Source organism: Diachasma alloeum, unplaced genomic scaffold (genome assembly GCF_001412515.2).
Source record: "Diachasma alloeum isolate Michigan unplaced genomic scaffold, Dall2.0 Dall_scaffold_00558, whole genome shotgun sequence".
NCBI lineage: Eukaryota > Metazoa > Arthropoda > Insecta > Hymenoptera > Braconidae > Diachasma > Diachasma alloeum.
The window spans coordinates 236870-253504 of record NW_021680690.1 but is presented as its reverse complement, the minus strand read 5'-3'; the positions used below and the strand labels follow the sequence as shown (position 1 = coordinate 253504).

General features: G+C 38.0%; 2 protein-coding genes across 5 annotated transcripts; one reads left to right on the top strand and one right to left on the bottom strand.

Annotated features, from left to right (window-relative positions):
* Positions 1–33: 33 nt before the first annotated feature.
* On the top strand, positions 34–2325 carry LOC107043332. Of its 2 annotated transcripts, none has more exons than XM_015264783.2 (3): positions 34–141; positions 1236–1412; positions 2121–2325. In XM_015264783.2, exons 2-3 carry the CDS (start codon positions 1241–1243, stop codon positions 2189–2191), a joined length of 243 nt encoding a protein of 80 aa, XP_015120269.1. In that variant the 5' UTR covers positions 34–141; positions 1236–1240; the 3' UTR covers positions 2192–2325. The 2 variants fall into 2 exon arrangements, with proteins under 2 accessions (XP_015120269.1, XP_015120270.1); XM_015264784.2 differs by lacking the exon at positions 34–141 and adding an exon at positions 153–259.
* Positions 2318–16393, bottom strand: LOC107043330 (bromodomain adjacent to zinc finger domain protein 1A). 3 transcript variants are annotated; one of them, XM_015264777.1, is made up of 9 exons: positions 15579–16393; positions 14041–14255; positions 10522–11727; positions 8444–8957; positions 7436–7984; positions 5858–6761; positions 5166–5282; positions 4275–4596; positions 2318–3202 (listed from the first exon to the last, which is right to left on the bottom strand). In XM_015264777.1, the coding sequence occupies exons 1-9, from the start codon at positions 15828–15830 to the stop codon at positions 3028–3030; spliced, it is 4254 nt and encodes a 1417-aa protein (XP_015120263.1). In that variant the 5' UTR covers positions 15831–16393; the 3' UTR covers positions 2318–3027. The 3 variants fall into 3 exon arrangements, with proteins under 3 accessions (XP_015120263.1, XP_015120264.1, XP_015120267.1); XM_015264778.1 differs by having other exon boundaries at positions 2318–3190; XM_015264781.1 differs by lacking the exon at positions 5166–5282.
* Between the last annotated feature and the right edge of the window lie 242 nt (positions 16394–16635).

Below are 16635 nucleotides of genomic sequence, written 5' to 3'. Positions count from 1 at the left end.
TAGCCAGCGCCATTCGATGTATCGAGGCGCGAGGGGTCGATTGTGAGCGGGGCCATTATATAACCAAGTCGGGGGACTGAAAATCTTCGTCCGAAGGAAAAACTCTCTCTCTTGTCTTGTGACATTTGGAACAATCGCCAGGTACTTATGAACATTTCGAGAAATTAATCGGAGTTAATCAGTTGGGGACGATTTTTTTAATCGGTTAATTAACGAGAGAAGGTAGAGAACGTCAAACGGCTGTCGACGGTTTTTGGAGGTTCAATCAGATTTTATTTTCTTGGAGTTGAGGATTATTTATTGAGTAACGCTTGATTTTTCGTTTTAATAAGGTTTTGGGTGACTCTGGGAATTTTTTTATTTATTTGGTGGGGCGGGGGTTGGGGGATGGAGGTGGTGATGATCATTTTTATGACGATGACCAGCATGGCTGACGCGCCAGTTCTCAAGGAATGTTGCATGAAGTTTCAAGACGGTGAAAGTGTACAAATTTTCCATTAAAAAAATCAGTTCATGTCGATTTTTTCGATTAATTAAGTAATTTAGGATATGAAGAACTTCAAATGTTTGCAGTCGAAGTTTTTGGAGTTTAAATAAGATATTCTCCTCCAGCTGAAAATTATTAATTGATTAACACTTGATTTTTCGTTTAATTAAGTTTTTTGGTGACTTTGGGAATTTTGTTATTTATTAATATAAAAATAATGTTTCTAAATAAGGAACATTATTATTAAATATTAGGGAAGGGTGGGGTAAAACGCACACTCTAGACTTTTTTAAAATTATTCATAACTCAGAAACAAATTGATCAATTGAGCTCAGTTTAGGCTCGTTAAAAAGGGAAAGAATTGTTCTTTGTATTGAAAAAAAAATTATTGAATTTTATCAACATTTCAACCCCTCATTAACATTTAAAAAAAAGTCAAGTGTCCGTTTTACCCCAACCGCCCTATTATTTTATTATTATTTATTTTTAATGTATTCATTAATAGAAATTGGGAATTCCATTGGGAATTTATGTATTTTTAATTCATTTATTAATAGAAACAAATAAATTCCCAATGGGAATAATGGGATTTTGAGGTTGGAAATGAGGGAGAAGTGGTCGATGATCATTTTAATTCATTTATTTATTTATTTACTGCTTATCAAGAGAAAAACTCTCCCATAGCAGGGGGAAACCCAAGCTTGTACCTGTGGTCATATACAAAAGTGACAAATTATTTTTATGATAGCCACCATGGCTGACGCACCAGTTTCCAAGGATCGTTACATGAAGTTCCCGTACACTACGACAGCAAAGGTGTACTTCTTCCCGTACAAATATCACTGGAAGCACGCATGGTTCACCAGATACTGGTGCTATGGAATTCTTCTGACTCTACCAGTTATGTGGAAGATCACCAAGCTCGGTGAGTATTTTTCAATGGAGAATCTTATCCCTGACAAAAAATGTCTGAGAATTTTTTCATAAAACCACTCATTATTAAGATGTTTTCGCTTTTAAAGACATGTTGAAAAATCGATTCGTCTGTTATTTAATGCATTTATCTCCAAGTCAGTGGAATTCAGAAGAAAATGTCATACGACTTTTTTGTAGAGAATTGAATTTCCAACAAAAAATATCCCTTGACATTTTTTCCTAGACCGACTTGTTCTCAAGATAATTCAATATTTAACAAGTTGTTAAAAATCGACTGGAGCATAAAAAGTTGAATACGTCATTCATGTTGATGAATTCATCTCCAAAACGGTTGATTTTAAGAAAAAATGTCACGAGACTTTTTTTGTGGAGAATTAAATTTCCAACAAAAAATTCCTTGTGACATTTCCTCGTAAAATGACTCCTTACGAGATAATTTAAAATTTAAAAAGATGTTAGAAATCAATTGCACCAGAAAAACGTTCATTTTGATATTTACATCGATGCATTCACCTGAAAGACAATTTATTGTATTGAAAAAGTGTCAGGAGAACATTTTTCTAGAGAAGTCCTTGTTACCAACAGAATTTAACATCCAATAAAATGCCGATTAGTTATTTATTGCTGAATTTACGGTTAATTTTATGGGGAAAAAATTAGTCTTTGTTTTGAATTAATCCAATAAATTTTCTTCCAGTCAACAATCCCGAGAACGTCGAGAAATGGCGTGAGATCAGAAGGAAGGAGTTTTACGGTGAGGCGCACTAAATCCTTCCCCCCAGGGGAAATTGAAAAAAAATCCCAAAAATATGTAGAAATCTTCTCATTCGATGAACTGAATCGTGATCCACACGTTGTAAATCAGTGTTAATAAACAATTCAAAGTATCAAGAATATTTAAATACTATATCATTTATTATCAATTTAATTGTAGAAAACATACGATATTACAAAGAGTTCATCAGTATCTCATTAAATCGCTCGTTATAGATTTTTGTACCCTAGTGATAGGTCCAGCCTCAAATGACGCATCGAGGGGAATAATTTCGTCAGCACGACTGCCAAAATCAACTCAGTAATCAATAATAATAATATACCACGCAGAAAAAATGTTCTAATCTCCAGAATCCCTAAGTACTCAACATTACCAGAATTAATTACAATTTATTTTCAATGAATTTACTCGTTAAAACACCTCTCAGTGGAACCAAATCCTCTCAAGGCAGAAAATCCGTACAATAAATAAGAAAAAAAATGAGAATATGTTCATCTCCTAAATAACCATGAAATGAAAAGGGGAAAAAATTGCTCAACTAAATATCCACTCAGAACATTAGTGTTGTACTGGCTCCCGTAATTTTCCTCCTCGACATAAAAAATATTCAGTATAATATTTAATACTGGGCGCAGGCGCCATCAGACACTCGTGAGTATTCGATAATGTCAGGAATGTGAAAAACACACACCAGTATTTTGCTGATCATTCTTTTATACTAAAATAAAGTACAAGTGTCTCGGATCTATCAGAATTTTTTCGATTCATTTTTTTGTGAAAAATATAGGGCACGAGTCGAGTGTGAATTTATTTTTAGAGTGCAGTTCCCTCAACTCTCGCCATTGGGCTCCAGGTCTCCATTGGGGGAGGATTTCTGGGCTGGATCGTCCTTGAATTTCTTGGAAGGCGGTGGTCGGAGGGTCTCCTCGTCGTAGTTGAAGCCCATCTCTCGAGCTTTCTTCTCGAAGTACTTGGAGAGTCGCATTCCGGCTCTGTAAACGTAACTGTTATTTGAGGGGGTGCACCACTGTTGCTTCCGGCGAACGAATTCAATCGTTCGGAGGCCAAAGATTCGTTCTTTTGGATTTGTTGGAGAGATTCATTAGGGCTTTATGATTTTTGACTTTTTGGAAATCTATTTCCATTTGATTTTTGGGGAATAATTACCAGGTCTGGTGATCACGGGGTAGAATAGGGTGAATTAATCCAATTGTTTGGGATTTTGGAACCTTCAAACATGAGAAGTGAAATGATTTTTGGAAATCTGAATGGGAGAAATTCGAGTTTGTCATTTTTGAGTTTAATGAATGGTAGATTGAGAATGGAAGTGCATGAATACTATTTAATAACTCAAAATAATCAACTTGAGAGTTTCTAAATAATACTTCATGACAATAATTTCGTCTTCTTCAAATTCCAAAATACTCGTCAAAACTCCAAATGATCATCTTCTAAAATTTACTTGTTCTACTCCAACACCAGAGCTAGATAAAATACTATTTGAATTGCTGTTTGTAATATTCATAACTAATTGGTAGTTTTGAGTTATCAAACATGACAACTGAAATAAATTCGGTAGCGAAGTGGTCAAATGGTTTAAGTTAATTTAGTATTTAGTCAAGTTTTCCAGAAATATTTCCGAATTTAAGGGAGATAGCGAAATTTTCATAATAACCTTTTTTGTAGAGCGCATTAAGTGCTACTAAAAAGGTAATGAGAAAAATTTTGCTATCTCCCCTAGATTTCGAGATATTCATGAAAAACCGGCCAATAGCCAAAATCGACTTAAACCGTTTGACCACTTCGCTACTGAATTTCCAAATACCAAATCCCTTATTGTAATCTGAAGGTTGTGGATTCAAATCCCCTCACCTCACTCTCTCAAAAATCCCCTCCCCACAAATCTCTCCTCCAAATCCAGGCGCCTCACGTCGTCAATGTCATGCAAATTCTCTCAAAATCGATTCAAAAAAATCGAGAGATCCAGGAAGATCCCAAGAGAAAAATGTAAAAATCTCTGGCATCCGAACCTGACCTCCCCTCCCCCTCCCCCCACCCAGAGAGCCATCAACTCACTTGTAGACAGCGCTGTGATCAGCGTTGTACGTGTGACAATTGTCGAATATAAGTAGACATTCAGTGAAGAATAGGTGTGAATCATGCTCGTAGACTCCAGCCTCAAGTTTGCTCTTGATTGTGCCAAAGTCCATGGGTTTCTTGATAAACTCGTAGTAATCAGGTACTTCGTCAGTCCTAACGGGTGACAAGAACGGCCAGGAGTCCCTGTGATGCATTACATCGTTCAGAAGATCATGAAGTGTCTTGTCTTGAACAGCAGCTGCCCTCTTCGTTGCTCTACGAGTCTGTCTCTGCTCCACCTCTTCAGATGTGCTTCCATCTATTGAAAAAATTGTTTCATCAAATTGAGATGATTTCGGGGGGTGATAACTCCTCTCGGTGTTCTCTTAGGAGTGATTAGAAGCGTGAGGATCAAATGCCTGAAGTGAAAACAGTTGTGAAGTGGAAAAAAATCCTGAGAAAATAGTTTTTTCAATCAATTCTTGGATTATCTCGATAACGAGTGGATTTCATGGAAAATGTCATGAAAGATTTTTTGTAGGGAATTGAATTCTCTACAAAAAATGTTCTATGACATTTTCCCGTAGACCCCTTCGTTACCTGGATAATTCGTTATTTATAAGTGCCTGATTTATAAAAATTGGGAAAATTGACTCTGAAGTTTTTTCCTCTTCACCCCAGCAATATTAATAACAACCAATAATACAAGGTTATTCTGAACTCCTGCTAGACGATTAATGTTCAATGCAGCAATGCTCAAGGACAGTGTCAACATCAAGCCAGATCCCAAATGAGAAAAAAAAAACTCGAAAAACTAGAATTATTACAAAAGCGACTAATGGTGGGATGGTAATGGACTATTATCTCCCTGCGCTTAAAGATACAGACCGTCCCACCAGTTGGAGGATTCTGTACTGAGGAGGCTCTTGGCGAAACCGTGGATCCGGGATCGTGCAGCTGCTGCGCACTGCCTCTCCGTTTCCCTTTCACGCTCGCGGCCTTTCACTGACAAACAATATTTCATCCAAAAAAACTAAAAATCCTGTTCACTAATCCCAATGGACTATCCTACTTGCTTCCGACTACATGAATCTCTCAAATTATAAGAAATTGAGAGAAGGAATTAAAAGAAAAAATTGAAAATTTTTATTTTCGTTTTTTCTCTACTGCAAATTCTGCAATATCTTGAAAACTAATCGATTTATTAAAAAATGTCACTAGACTTTTTTATGGGAAATTTAATTCTCTACAAAAAGTTCATGACACGTTTTTCTGTGAATCCACTAGTTTCAAAGATATTGAAAGTTCTCTCAAAAAAATCACTCTTCACTGCACTAAAAAATTCTCCCAACAAAACCTGCAGTATATTCCCAACCAATGGATTAACAAAAAAATGTCAGAGGACTTTTTCATTGAAAATTTAATTCCCCATAAAAAAGTTCTCTGACATTTTCCTCTAAACTGCTTAGTTCCAATTATATTTCACGTTTTTCCAAAAGGGAAAAACCCTTCTTCCTGCATCCAGAAATTCTTTCCTGAAAAATCCTTTTTTACAGAGACCTAAATTCCCCCAGACCTACCGAATTTCGTAGCATTCTTCTTCAGATTCTTGCACTCATGGCACAGCCAGCGCCCCCTGGGTGCCCTGGACATGGGTGGTTCCACGCAATCCAAATGAAACAGTTTATTACAGATATCGCACCCAAAGAGGCTGCCAGAGCTGTTGCACTGGCTGCAAGTCTCAATCTTCTTGACCTTGACAAAATGATGATCACTGATCTCCTCGTCCTCGCCCTTCACCTCCACCTCCTCGTCTTTGGTGATGTCCTCCTCCTCCTCATCCTCGAACATCTTCCTCTTCCTGGCCTTGGCCTTGGGCTTGGCCTCCTTCGGTTTGCAAGTGCTGCAGAACCAGTCGCCCTCAGGGACACTGTTGAGTTTGGGTTTGAGACAGTAGAGATGCTGTCCCTTATTGCAGCCATCGCAGAGGAGCATGTGTTCAGCGTCCTTGCACTTCCTGCAGATTCTGCAGCGAGCGTTGAGGGCACTCTTCCCCCAGGCGACACTTCCCTCCAGAGTATTGAGGTGTAAGAACAGCTGGGACCAGCTGGTGGAGGCCAGGAGTGACTGCTCCCACTTGTCCCTCATCTCCTCGCACGAGTACTTCTTGTCCTTCTCGTCATTCCCCAGGGGACGCTTCAGGTACTTGGGCTCGACAGCGTGGAACAGCTGGAGAATGACCCACGCCATCTGCCTGATGTTCGTCTGCTGTCGCACGTCCGGCAGCACCTCGTCGTCGCCAGGGGGCCCCAGGTACTTGCCAGGATCCCTGTAGGTCTTGCCACCTACGCCCAACTCTGAGTCCGGAGTTCCAGGGCGACTGTTCCTGCTCTCATTTTTTATTTTGTCGACCGTTGTCGGCAATACGGGGGGGTCCACTCCACTCGTACCCACCTCCTTCCTCCAGACGTCCCTGTCCTTCACCTAGAGTAAAAAAATATTAGTAAAGGGAGTGCATTTTAATGGAAAACAATTCGATGGAGAAACCCAAATATTTTTTTGGGAATTTCACTCAATTTTTATTGCATTTCCATTAAAAATTAAATTTGTTTTTTGGGGAAATTCTACTGAAGACACTACCATTTTGTTAACTAATATTTGATAGTGTGAGTCAATAAATTTTGATTCTTCTTGAATTTTTATGGAAATAATACCAGTGGATTAAGTTATGAAGAAAAATTTACAGAAAACCGCAGGTGTAAATAACTGATATTCTAATTTTCCGATTGATGATGAATTGAATATAATTGATAATATGGAACTGTAAATTTTCTATCAAGTGAATAATACTAATTTCGTAAAAGGGATTTTCGATTAACCACATAATTCGGAATTTGAATATTTAAATTGATGATTACTTCAATAATTAAAAACTTAAGAGTGATATTAACAAACTACTTCAAAATTTAACGGTAATTATAATTTATGAATATGGCTACTCCTGAAAATAATTCTCATAGAATTTCAGTGGAAATTAAATAGAATTCCCTTATTTTTTTGTACGTGTTATGAATTTTATGCCCATAATTGGGCTCATTAGCCTCAGGGAATTATTTAAATTCTAAAAAATCAATAGAATCCTTCGATCAATCAATCACCTTCAGTGACCCCAGGCACCCAGCCTTCAGCTTGTCCTCAAGATCCAGAACGTAGTCCTTCAGGGTCAATTCCAGAACCTCATCTGTGGGAACGTCTGGAGGGAAATTGAGGTTCGTGTTCTCCTGCTTTGATTTTCGCGATTTGTTGGTGGAGTTGTTGTTGTTCGAGGGGGAAAACACCTCGGGGTTCAGCTTGTGTTTGGGACAGTTGGTCAGCGCCATGGAGATGCTCTCGCTCTCCTGGATGAGGTTGTTTCGCAGCTCGCCCTCTCGAATTCCTCGGATCGAGAGCCCAGTGATGAGGGCCTCGATCTCCTCCTGACGACCGAAGAAACTCCACTTGGAACGACTACTCGACTGGTGCACCGGACAGTCTTTGTCACCTGTGCACGCCAGCAGAGCTCTTCTGATGTCTGAGTCCTTTCGGGGGGACTTTAAACCGTTTTTGTCTTTTTTGTCGAAACTCACGGTTTTCTTCTTCTTTGATTTGTTGAAATCGTTCTCCTTGTTGTCACTTTTTTCATCCTCGAATTTACTCCTGAGGTATATCTAGAAGAATTTTCATTGCATTTTTTAATAATTGATTTTTCAAATTCGTAACTGTAATTTTGTGAAGGAAATACTCATTTGTCTTGTTTTTATCCTTTGAAAAACTTGAAATATCTCACGAACTAATGAGTCTAACGAAAAATATCAAAGGAACTTTTTGTAGGAAATTAATTTCCCCACAAAAAAGATTCTCGGACATTTTTCGGTAAACCCAAGAATTTTAGAGATACTAGGCGTTTATTGAAAAAAAATTGTTGAGTGTGGAGAAAATCTTTTTCATCTTGCCAAAACCTCGTGATATCTTTCAAATTAATGAATTTATCAAAAAATGTCAGAGAAACTTTTTTTAGGCAATTGAATTCTCCACAGAAAATCTCTTATGGCATTTTTTGATAAACCGAATAGTTTCGGAAATACTGAAAGTTTTCTCTGAAAAATGATGAAAATTGGAGTGCAAACCTCAGCAGCAGCTTTATCCTGCAGTTCCGGCATGTAATTAGTCCCCCCCTCGATGCACGCCCCCGGATGTTCCTCATTATCCTCGACAAAGATCCCAGGCACCGACAGCAGCCGCCAATACCTCCTGAAGGCCCTGTCCATCCCCAGAAGTAGCATCATCCCATCGTCCTTAGCGGCTTGCCTGAGCTCCCCCAGTCTCCCCTCGTACTCCTCCCTCTTCTTCTCCTCCTCCCTGCTGCCCCTCGTCTTCTTGGGCCTCTCATCGATCTCATCGATGAGCTTCCCACTCTCCCTCTCCTCCTTCAGCCTCTCCCTCTCCTCCTTCATCTTCTCCCTCTCCTCCTTCTCTTTCTTCTGTTCAGCCACAATGAACGACTTCAACTCCCTCCTCGCCTGGTGCAACTTGTCATATCTCTCTTCGATAACATCTCTGATTGAGGCGAAAGTCAGGAGCTGATTTATCAGACAAGTCGCCACGATCAGCCTGTCCTGGAGTTCAAACTCACAGACAGACCTGAAAAAAATTTTATTTGTTGACTTAATTTTTTCCCATTTTTTTGGCCAATTGTTGGAATGAAATTCAATTTAAGGATATTCAAGCGTCTTTTACAGCTTTCAATCATCAAATTTATTGCACAGAATTAGTATTTAAAAAAAAAATCTGTTGTTTATAAATTAATAATTGAAATTGTTTAAACTTTTGGAAATTCTGTTTTTTTAGACGTGAAATGGACTTCTGGTAAAATTCTGAATATGAATAAATTTGTTACGATTCCGAACAAATGATTTTTATGATGAAAAATTGATTGTTTATAAATTATTCATAAAAAATCCTCGTAATATAATAATAATCCGATAAAATTTTCAGTCTCCTATTCTCAATTTCTGTCATTTATTCAATTCATTCTATCAAAAGACAAGAATGAAAATCGAATTTTTTTATTCGAAACAAATCATGGAGATTTTTCTCCATTTTTCTATTACCCGAATGCGATTTCGAAACGTTGTAACTAGTGAATAACGGAAAAAAAATAATAACAAGAATGCCAAAAATTAAATTAATCCAATTGCGCAGACGGAAATGGAAATAAATAACTAAATAAATAAATAAATAACAAGATAAATGATCCCGACAGATCTGTATCCAAAAAAAAAACACTTTTGATTGATCTTCACCATAATTTCTCTCCATTCAACGTCGTAACTAGTGAATAACGGAAAAAAAATAATAACAAGAATGCCAAAAATTAAATTAATCCAATTGCGCAGACGGAAATGGAAATAAATAACTAAATAAATAAATAAATAACAAGATAAATGATCCCGACAGATCTGTATCCAAAAAAAAAACACTTTTGATTGATCTTCATCATAATTTCTCTCCATTCAACGTCGTAACTAGTGAATAACGGAAAAAAAATAATAACAACAAGAATGCCAAAAATTAAACTAATCTAATTGCGCAGACGGAAATGGAAATAAATAACTAAATAAATAAATAATAAGATAAATGAATCCCAACAGATCTGTGTCCAAAAAAAAAAACACTTTTCATTGATCTTCATCATAATTTCTCTCCATTCAACGTTGTAACTAGTGAATAACGGAAAAAAAATAATAACAACAAGAATGCCAAAAATTAAACTAATCCAATTGCGCAGACGGAAATGGAAACAAATAACTAAATAAATAAATAATAAGATAAATGATCCCGACAGATCTGTGTCCAAAAAAACACTTTTGGTTGATCTTCACCATAATTTCTCTCCATTCAACGTTGTAACTAGTGAATAACGGAAAAAAAATAATAACAAGAATGCCAAAAATTAAATTAATCCAATTGCGCAGACGGAAATGGAAATAAATAACTAAATAAATAAATAATAAGATAAATGATCCCGACAGATCTGTGTCCAAAAAAAAAACACTTTTCATTGATCTTCATCATAATTTCTCTCCATTCAACGTTGTAACTTGTGAATTCCGGAAAAAAAATAACAACAAGAATGCCAAAAATTAAATTAATCTAATTGCGCAGCCGGAAATGGCAATAAATAAACAAACGAGTCCCAACAGACCTGTGTCCAAGCGTCCTGAGGATCCTCGCCTGCATGATCCTGAGAGCCAAAGCGGGATCATCATGATTAGTATACCCCCCCCTCTGCGAGTACCTCCACTTGGAGGCGACCTCGCTGATCCTGCCGCCAGACGACAGCAGATGCTGCCTGAGTATCTCACTAACAGTGACATGATCGAGCGCGACCTCCGACAGCTGACACCCCTGATGTGTCTGGGACCAGGTCGACGCCAGAGTGGCCAGCTTGACAGCTTCAGCCATGGAAGACACCCCATGATCCATGGAGGCCTCAGGCAGTCCCTCAGCCGAGTTCGCCTCGTGGATCTCGTCCTCCTCCTCGGCCTGGTGCTTGAAGATGTTGGCCAGGAGCAGCTGCAGCAGGTCCGACCAGGGGCCGGACGTCTCCTTCACCAGCAGAGCCTTCTCCAGGACGTCGAAGCCCACTCCCCCAGGGAAGTACGCGGAGACCTCGAGCTCCTCGTGGAAGAAGTGCAGAAACTCCATGATCATGACGAAGTCCCCGAAGTTGTCGTCAGGAATGCTGCAGTTGACTGGGGTTGGCTCTGGGATGGGCCTGAGGTCCTCGCACTCGAGGTCCTCCCGAGGCTTCTGCCAGTCCCTGAGGTACGCCGAGAAGGCGGCCAACTTGAGCCTCTCCTCCTTCTTCTTCTCTCGCTTGAGGAGGCGTTCCTCCTTCTTCTTCGCCTTCTGCTCCTCAGCCCTGGCCTTCTGGTCCTCCTTGTACTTGCCGTTCAACCTCGGCCCCTTGGGGCCCCTCTTCTTCACGATGTGGTTGTTCTCCACTGGCTTCGAGGGCTTGAAGGCGTCCTGGGTGGACTTGGAAGGGCTCGACGTCAGGAATTTGTCCAGGGTCCCCTGCTTCTGCTTCATCATCACTGGACGCTTTGGCAGGCTCGAGAAGTCTGCCATCGGCCCGGCGAAAATGGAGTCGAAACGGACCTTGGGAATTCCGTACTTCTGCTGGATCTCGTCTTTCACGATCCAGGTGCCACTCGGCGCCTGGTGGCACAACATTCGGAGGAAGATCTTGTTGCGCTCGCGGGAGTAGAGCTGCTTCTTTCGGCGGATCTGGGAGGCTTCGACTATCATCAGCTGGCTCACGTCACTCTCGCCGCAGTCCAGCTGCTCCACCTCGTAGCGGAAGAGCTTGGCTGGGGGGTGGTAGTGACGCTCATGCGAGGGTTGTCTAGGAGAGAAGGGAGAATGGAGAATTTTTTTAGTTTCGGGCTCGCTAACCACGAAATTTAGTCGACAATCCCCGCTTGATTGTTTTGATTGTTTCATTGCATTTGGGAGAGAGGGATTTGTCTTTGGCTCATTTTATGGAATAATTTCGAAGGTGTAGTGTTCGCAATTAAAAATGTCCAATGGAAATTATTTCAGAAGTGTTTTTATAGAGACATTTTCTAGGAATTCATTACAGGTTTCTTCTCTTTTCATTGAAAAATTCGAACAGAAGCGGTGGGCAATTTTAGGTGAAGAATTTTTATCAAATTGAAGTTGAAAAGTGATTTTTGATTGATTTTTTTTGTAGAATAATAGCCAGTGAATATTTCTATTGAAAAAACGCGCAGTGGACAGTAAAATCGGCAAGAAAAATAGAAATCCAATAGAATTGTTATCAAATTGACGTTGAAAAGTGATTTTTGATTGATTTTTTCTATAGAATAATAGCCAATGAATATTTCTATTGAAAAAACGCGCAGATAAGCAATAAAATCAGGAAGAGAAATAGAAAACCAATAGAATTGTTATCAAATTGACGTTGAAAAGTGATTTTTGATTGATTTTTTATAGAATAATAGCCAGTGAATATTTCTATTGAAAAAAAGCGCAGATGGGCAGTAAAATCGGCAAGAAAAATAGAAATCCAATAGAATTTTTATCAAATTGAAGTTGAAAAGTGATTTTTGATTGATTTTTTTTTGTAAAATAATAGTCAGTGAATATTTCTATTGAAAAAAGCGCAGTGGACAGTAAAATCGGCAAGAAAAATAGAAATCCAATAGAATTGTTATCAAATCGAAGTCGAAAATTGATTTTTGATTGATTTTTTTTTATAGAATAATAGCCAATGAATATTTCTATTGAAAAAACGCGCAGATAAGCAATAAAATCAGAAAGAGAAATAGAAAACCAATAGAATTGTTATCAAATTGAAGTTGAAAAGTGATTTTTGATTGATTTTTTATAGAATAATAGCCAGTGAATATTTCTATTGAAAAAAAGCGCAGATGGGCAGTAAAATCGGCAAGAAAAATAGAAATCCAATAGAATTTTTATCAAATTGAAGTTGAAAAGTGATTTTTGATTGATTTTTTTTTGTAAAATAATAGTCAGTGAATATTTCTATTGAAAAAAGCGCAGTGGACAGTAAAATCGGCAAGAAAAATAGAAATCCAATAGAATTGTTATCAAATCGAAGTCGAAAATTGATTTTTGATTGATTTTTTATAGAATAATAGCCAGTGAATATTTCTATTGAAAAAAGCGCAGTGGACAGTAAAATCGGCAAGAAAAATAGAAATCCAATAGAATTGTTATCAAATTGAAGTTGAAAAGTGATTTTTGATTGATTTTTTATAGAATAATAGCCAGTGAATATTTCTACTGAAAAAAAGCGCAGATGGGCAGTAAAATCGGCAAGAAAAATAGAAATCCAACAGAATTGTTATCAAATTGAAGTTGAAAAGTGATTTTTGATTGATTTTTTTTATAGAATAATATCCAGTGAATATTTCTATTGAAAAAACGCGCAAATGGGCAATAAAATCAGAAAGAGAAATAGAATGCCAATAGAATTTTTATCAAATCGAAGTCGAAAATTGATTTTTGATTGATTTTTTATAGAATAATAGCCAATGAATATTTCTATTGAAAAAACGCACAGATGGGCAGTAAAATCGATAAGAAAAATAGAAATCCAATTTAATTGTTATCAAATTGAAGTTGAACAGTGATTTTTGATTGATTTTTTTTATAGAATAATAGCCAATGAATATTTCTATTGAAAAAACGCACAGATGGGCAGTAAAATCGGCAAGAAAAATAGAAATCCAATAGAATTGTTATCAAATTGAAGTTGAACAGTGATTTTTGATTGATTTTTTTTATAGAATAATAGCCAATGAATATTTCTATTAAAAAAACTCGACAATCATCACTGTTCACCACCTGTGTTTGATCATTAAAATCTGATTAAAACCGCAACAATTACGACAAAATGTCGTGATAATTTCTCCTCCAAGAATTCAAAGGGAGAAAGTCTGTTGTAATAATTGATTCACGACTTCTGCAGTTTTTTAAAATTTTACTTCTGTCTTCAGGAAAAATAAAATGTATTTAATGATAATTAAAATGATCGAATAGTGAAATATAATAGAAAATAGATGCAAATATTGATTTAATTTGAGTTCTGTAAGCCCGAATGAGTGAAGAATATTTATTAATGAAAAATAATGAACTTGTTTGAAACAATATTAAATAAATTGCTACGTACTTCGGATTCTCCTTGAAATACGCCTTGATCTGTTCGTCAGTGGGTTCAATAACCTGGAGCACATGGCACTCACACCAAGAGTCCTCCGTGAAGCTTGCCTCCACCATTTCCCCAATGAAATACCTGTCTCTCGCGTACTGATACACATCCTCTATCATTTCATTGAACGAACTTCTGTTGGTTTTGCTCGCCAGATACAAAATGGGAATTCTCAGCTGAAACCGATTGAAAATTGTTCATTTTAGTTCATTCTCGTTTAATAATGCTAAAACCAAAGAATTAAATCCCAACGTAAAGTCATGAATTGATGTCAAAAATTTAAAATTGTTCTTGTACTTTTTTTTTCTTTTTCTTCTTCTAGTAGAAGAGCCCAATAAAGAAATTAAAAATCGATCTCCTAAAACCCTCAATATCCCCTGAGACTGAACAATACAATTGAAATAAATAATCTCTCATTTTAACTCTGGAAAAATGTCTTCAAAAATAAGAAAAAATCTTCAATTTCAAAATCGATTTCATTTCTCATCGACATCTTTTCGTCATTTGAACTCCACTGATTTCCCTGCCCATTTCGTTCTTGATCTAGAGCAGATAAAACCCGGGAGCCACATAAAAATACTCAAAATCCCCCGACAAACCTGAAATAAATCCAAGCACAAACATTACAAAAACCATTCTTGCATTTTTTCTGCTCCTCTCTCTTTTTCCAGTAAAAGACACCAATAAAGAAAGTTAAAATCGACCTCAAACCCTCAATATCCCCTGACGAATCACTACAATTCAAGTAAATAATCTCTCATTTTAAGGCCAGGGTGGATTATCTTTCGAATGTGATCTTGCTTGTTTTTTTCATTTTATAATCCGAAATGATCTCCACTAATAGAAGAGAATTAAAAAAGAAATGAGTAATCATCATAAAGCTTCAAAACACGCACGAAAAAATTTAATAGAAAAACCTATCGAATTCGTTAGAAAATTCTATTGAATTCCTATCAAACTTTCTATTAGTTTTTGGCTGATTCTATTGACATGTTCAGTAGAGAACATTTAATAGAAAAAGTCAACAGAATTCTATTCTTCTATATAACTTATTCTTTTCATATATTTCCCATAGAAATTGCTCGACTCAAATTTTCCAAGTTTTTTTCATTCTATTATTTTCTTCTCATCAAGAAAATCAAATGAAAAAACTTGGAAAATTTGAGCCGAGGAAACTCTACAGAAAATATCTCAAAGAATAAGTTGTATAGAAAAATTGAATTCTATTGGTTTTTTCTCCTGAATATTTCAACACTTCACTAGAACCAACCAAAAACTAATAGAACAGTTCAACAGAAATTCAATAAAATTTCCTAAGAATTCGAAAGGTTAATATTAAATTTTTTCGTCCGTGAAATATCTCAAAAAAGCCGAAAAACTCTTCAATTTCCCTCTAACGATTTCGATTCTCGCCATTCTCTAATCATCAAAACCCCCAGCCCCTCTCGTTCCCCACCCCCGAACAAAACCCGAAAGCCCAATCAACCCCCAAAAATTACCTCCATGGGGAACTCCTTGAGACTGGCCTTAGCATTCTCCTCGCAAGCGAGTGCCTCCTCATACGTCATATTAGTCTTCCCCGTGATACTGCACGACCAAATGGTGGAGTTGCACAGTATGATTCTCTCGCAGTACTCATTGTAATCCTTAAAAACTTCATTAGTAACTTCACAATGAAAAACCTCATCATCGTCCCTGTAGTCAGAGGAAACGTGAAGTCGTTGAAACGGTTTTTTCCTCAGCCACGGCATTGTCGACGAATTTACCACTAAATAACCAGGACACTTGTAACTCCCAAACAACCTGAGATACCCCCAATTGCGTGACGACGCTCTAACGCTTCTCTCGGGCAGGCACGAGAGCCAAGCGACTGGTTAAAATCAACCAACCAAAGCCCTCTCGACACAGCCGACACCGTTCTGCACGAAATTTACATCATACCCACCTTCGACCGTGCCGTTCTGCCCCCAGTCTATTATTTAAACTTCACGAAGTGCCCCAGGGGGTGTCAGACAGGGTGGAAACCCCTCGTGCACGACATTTCGGGGGCCCAAACGCTTCTACAGCTGCACTTTTGTTTTTTAAAGGGCTTTTAGGTTGTCTCACGTCCAACACATGATTGCGCGCTTTTTTCAGTCGATTCGCGACGCTTTTCGGGGCTATTGTGGTACACTGGGGGATTCTTGGGGGCTCACGGGGACTGCGGGCGGATTTAGTGATGCCGATGGGGTGAATTTGAGGATTTTTTTCACTGGAAAACCACCTGGTGTCGGAGTAACGGCGCACGAAACGAGGAAACTGTCTTCATGGGCGAGTAACACGGCACTGGATCGTGCACAAATGCCGGATATGGCGGGAGGGGGAGGGGGACAGGGGGGGCAACTGCTGAGGATGAAGGAGAAATTTCTTTTGTGCTTTTTTGGGAGATTTTTTGGATTTTACCGGGGGTTTTATGTTTTTTTTTAAATTTTTTTTGAGGGTGAAGAATTTTTTTTTAGTATAGGGGGCAGGAAGGGCAGGGGGAGGGCGAGAGGGAGCGGGGAGGAATGGCGGGGG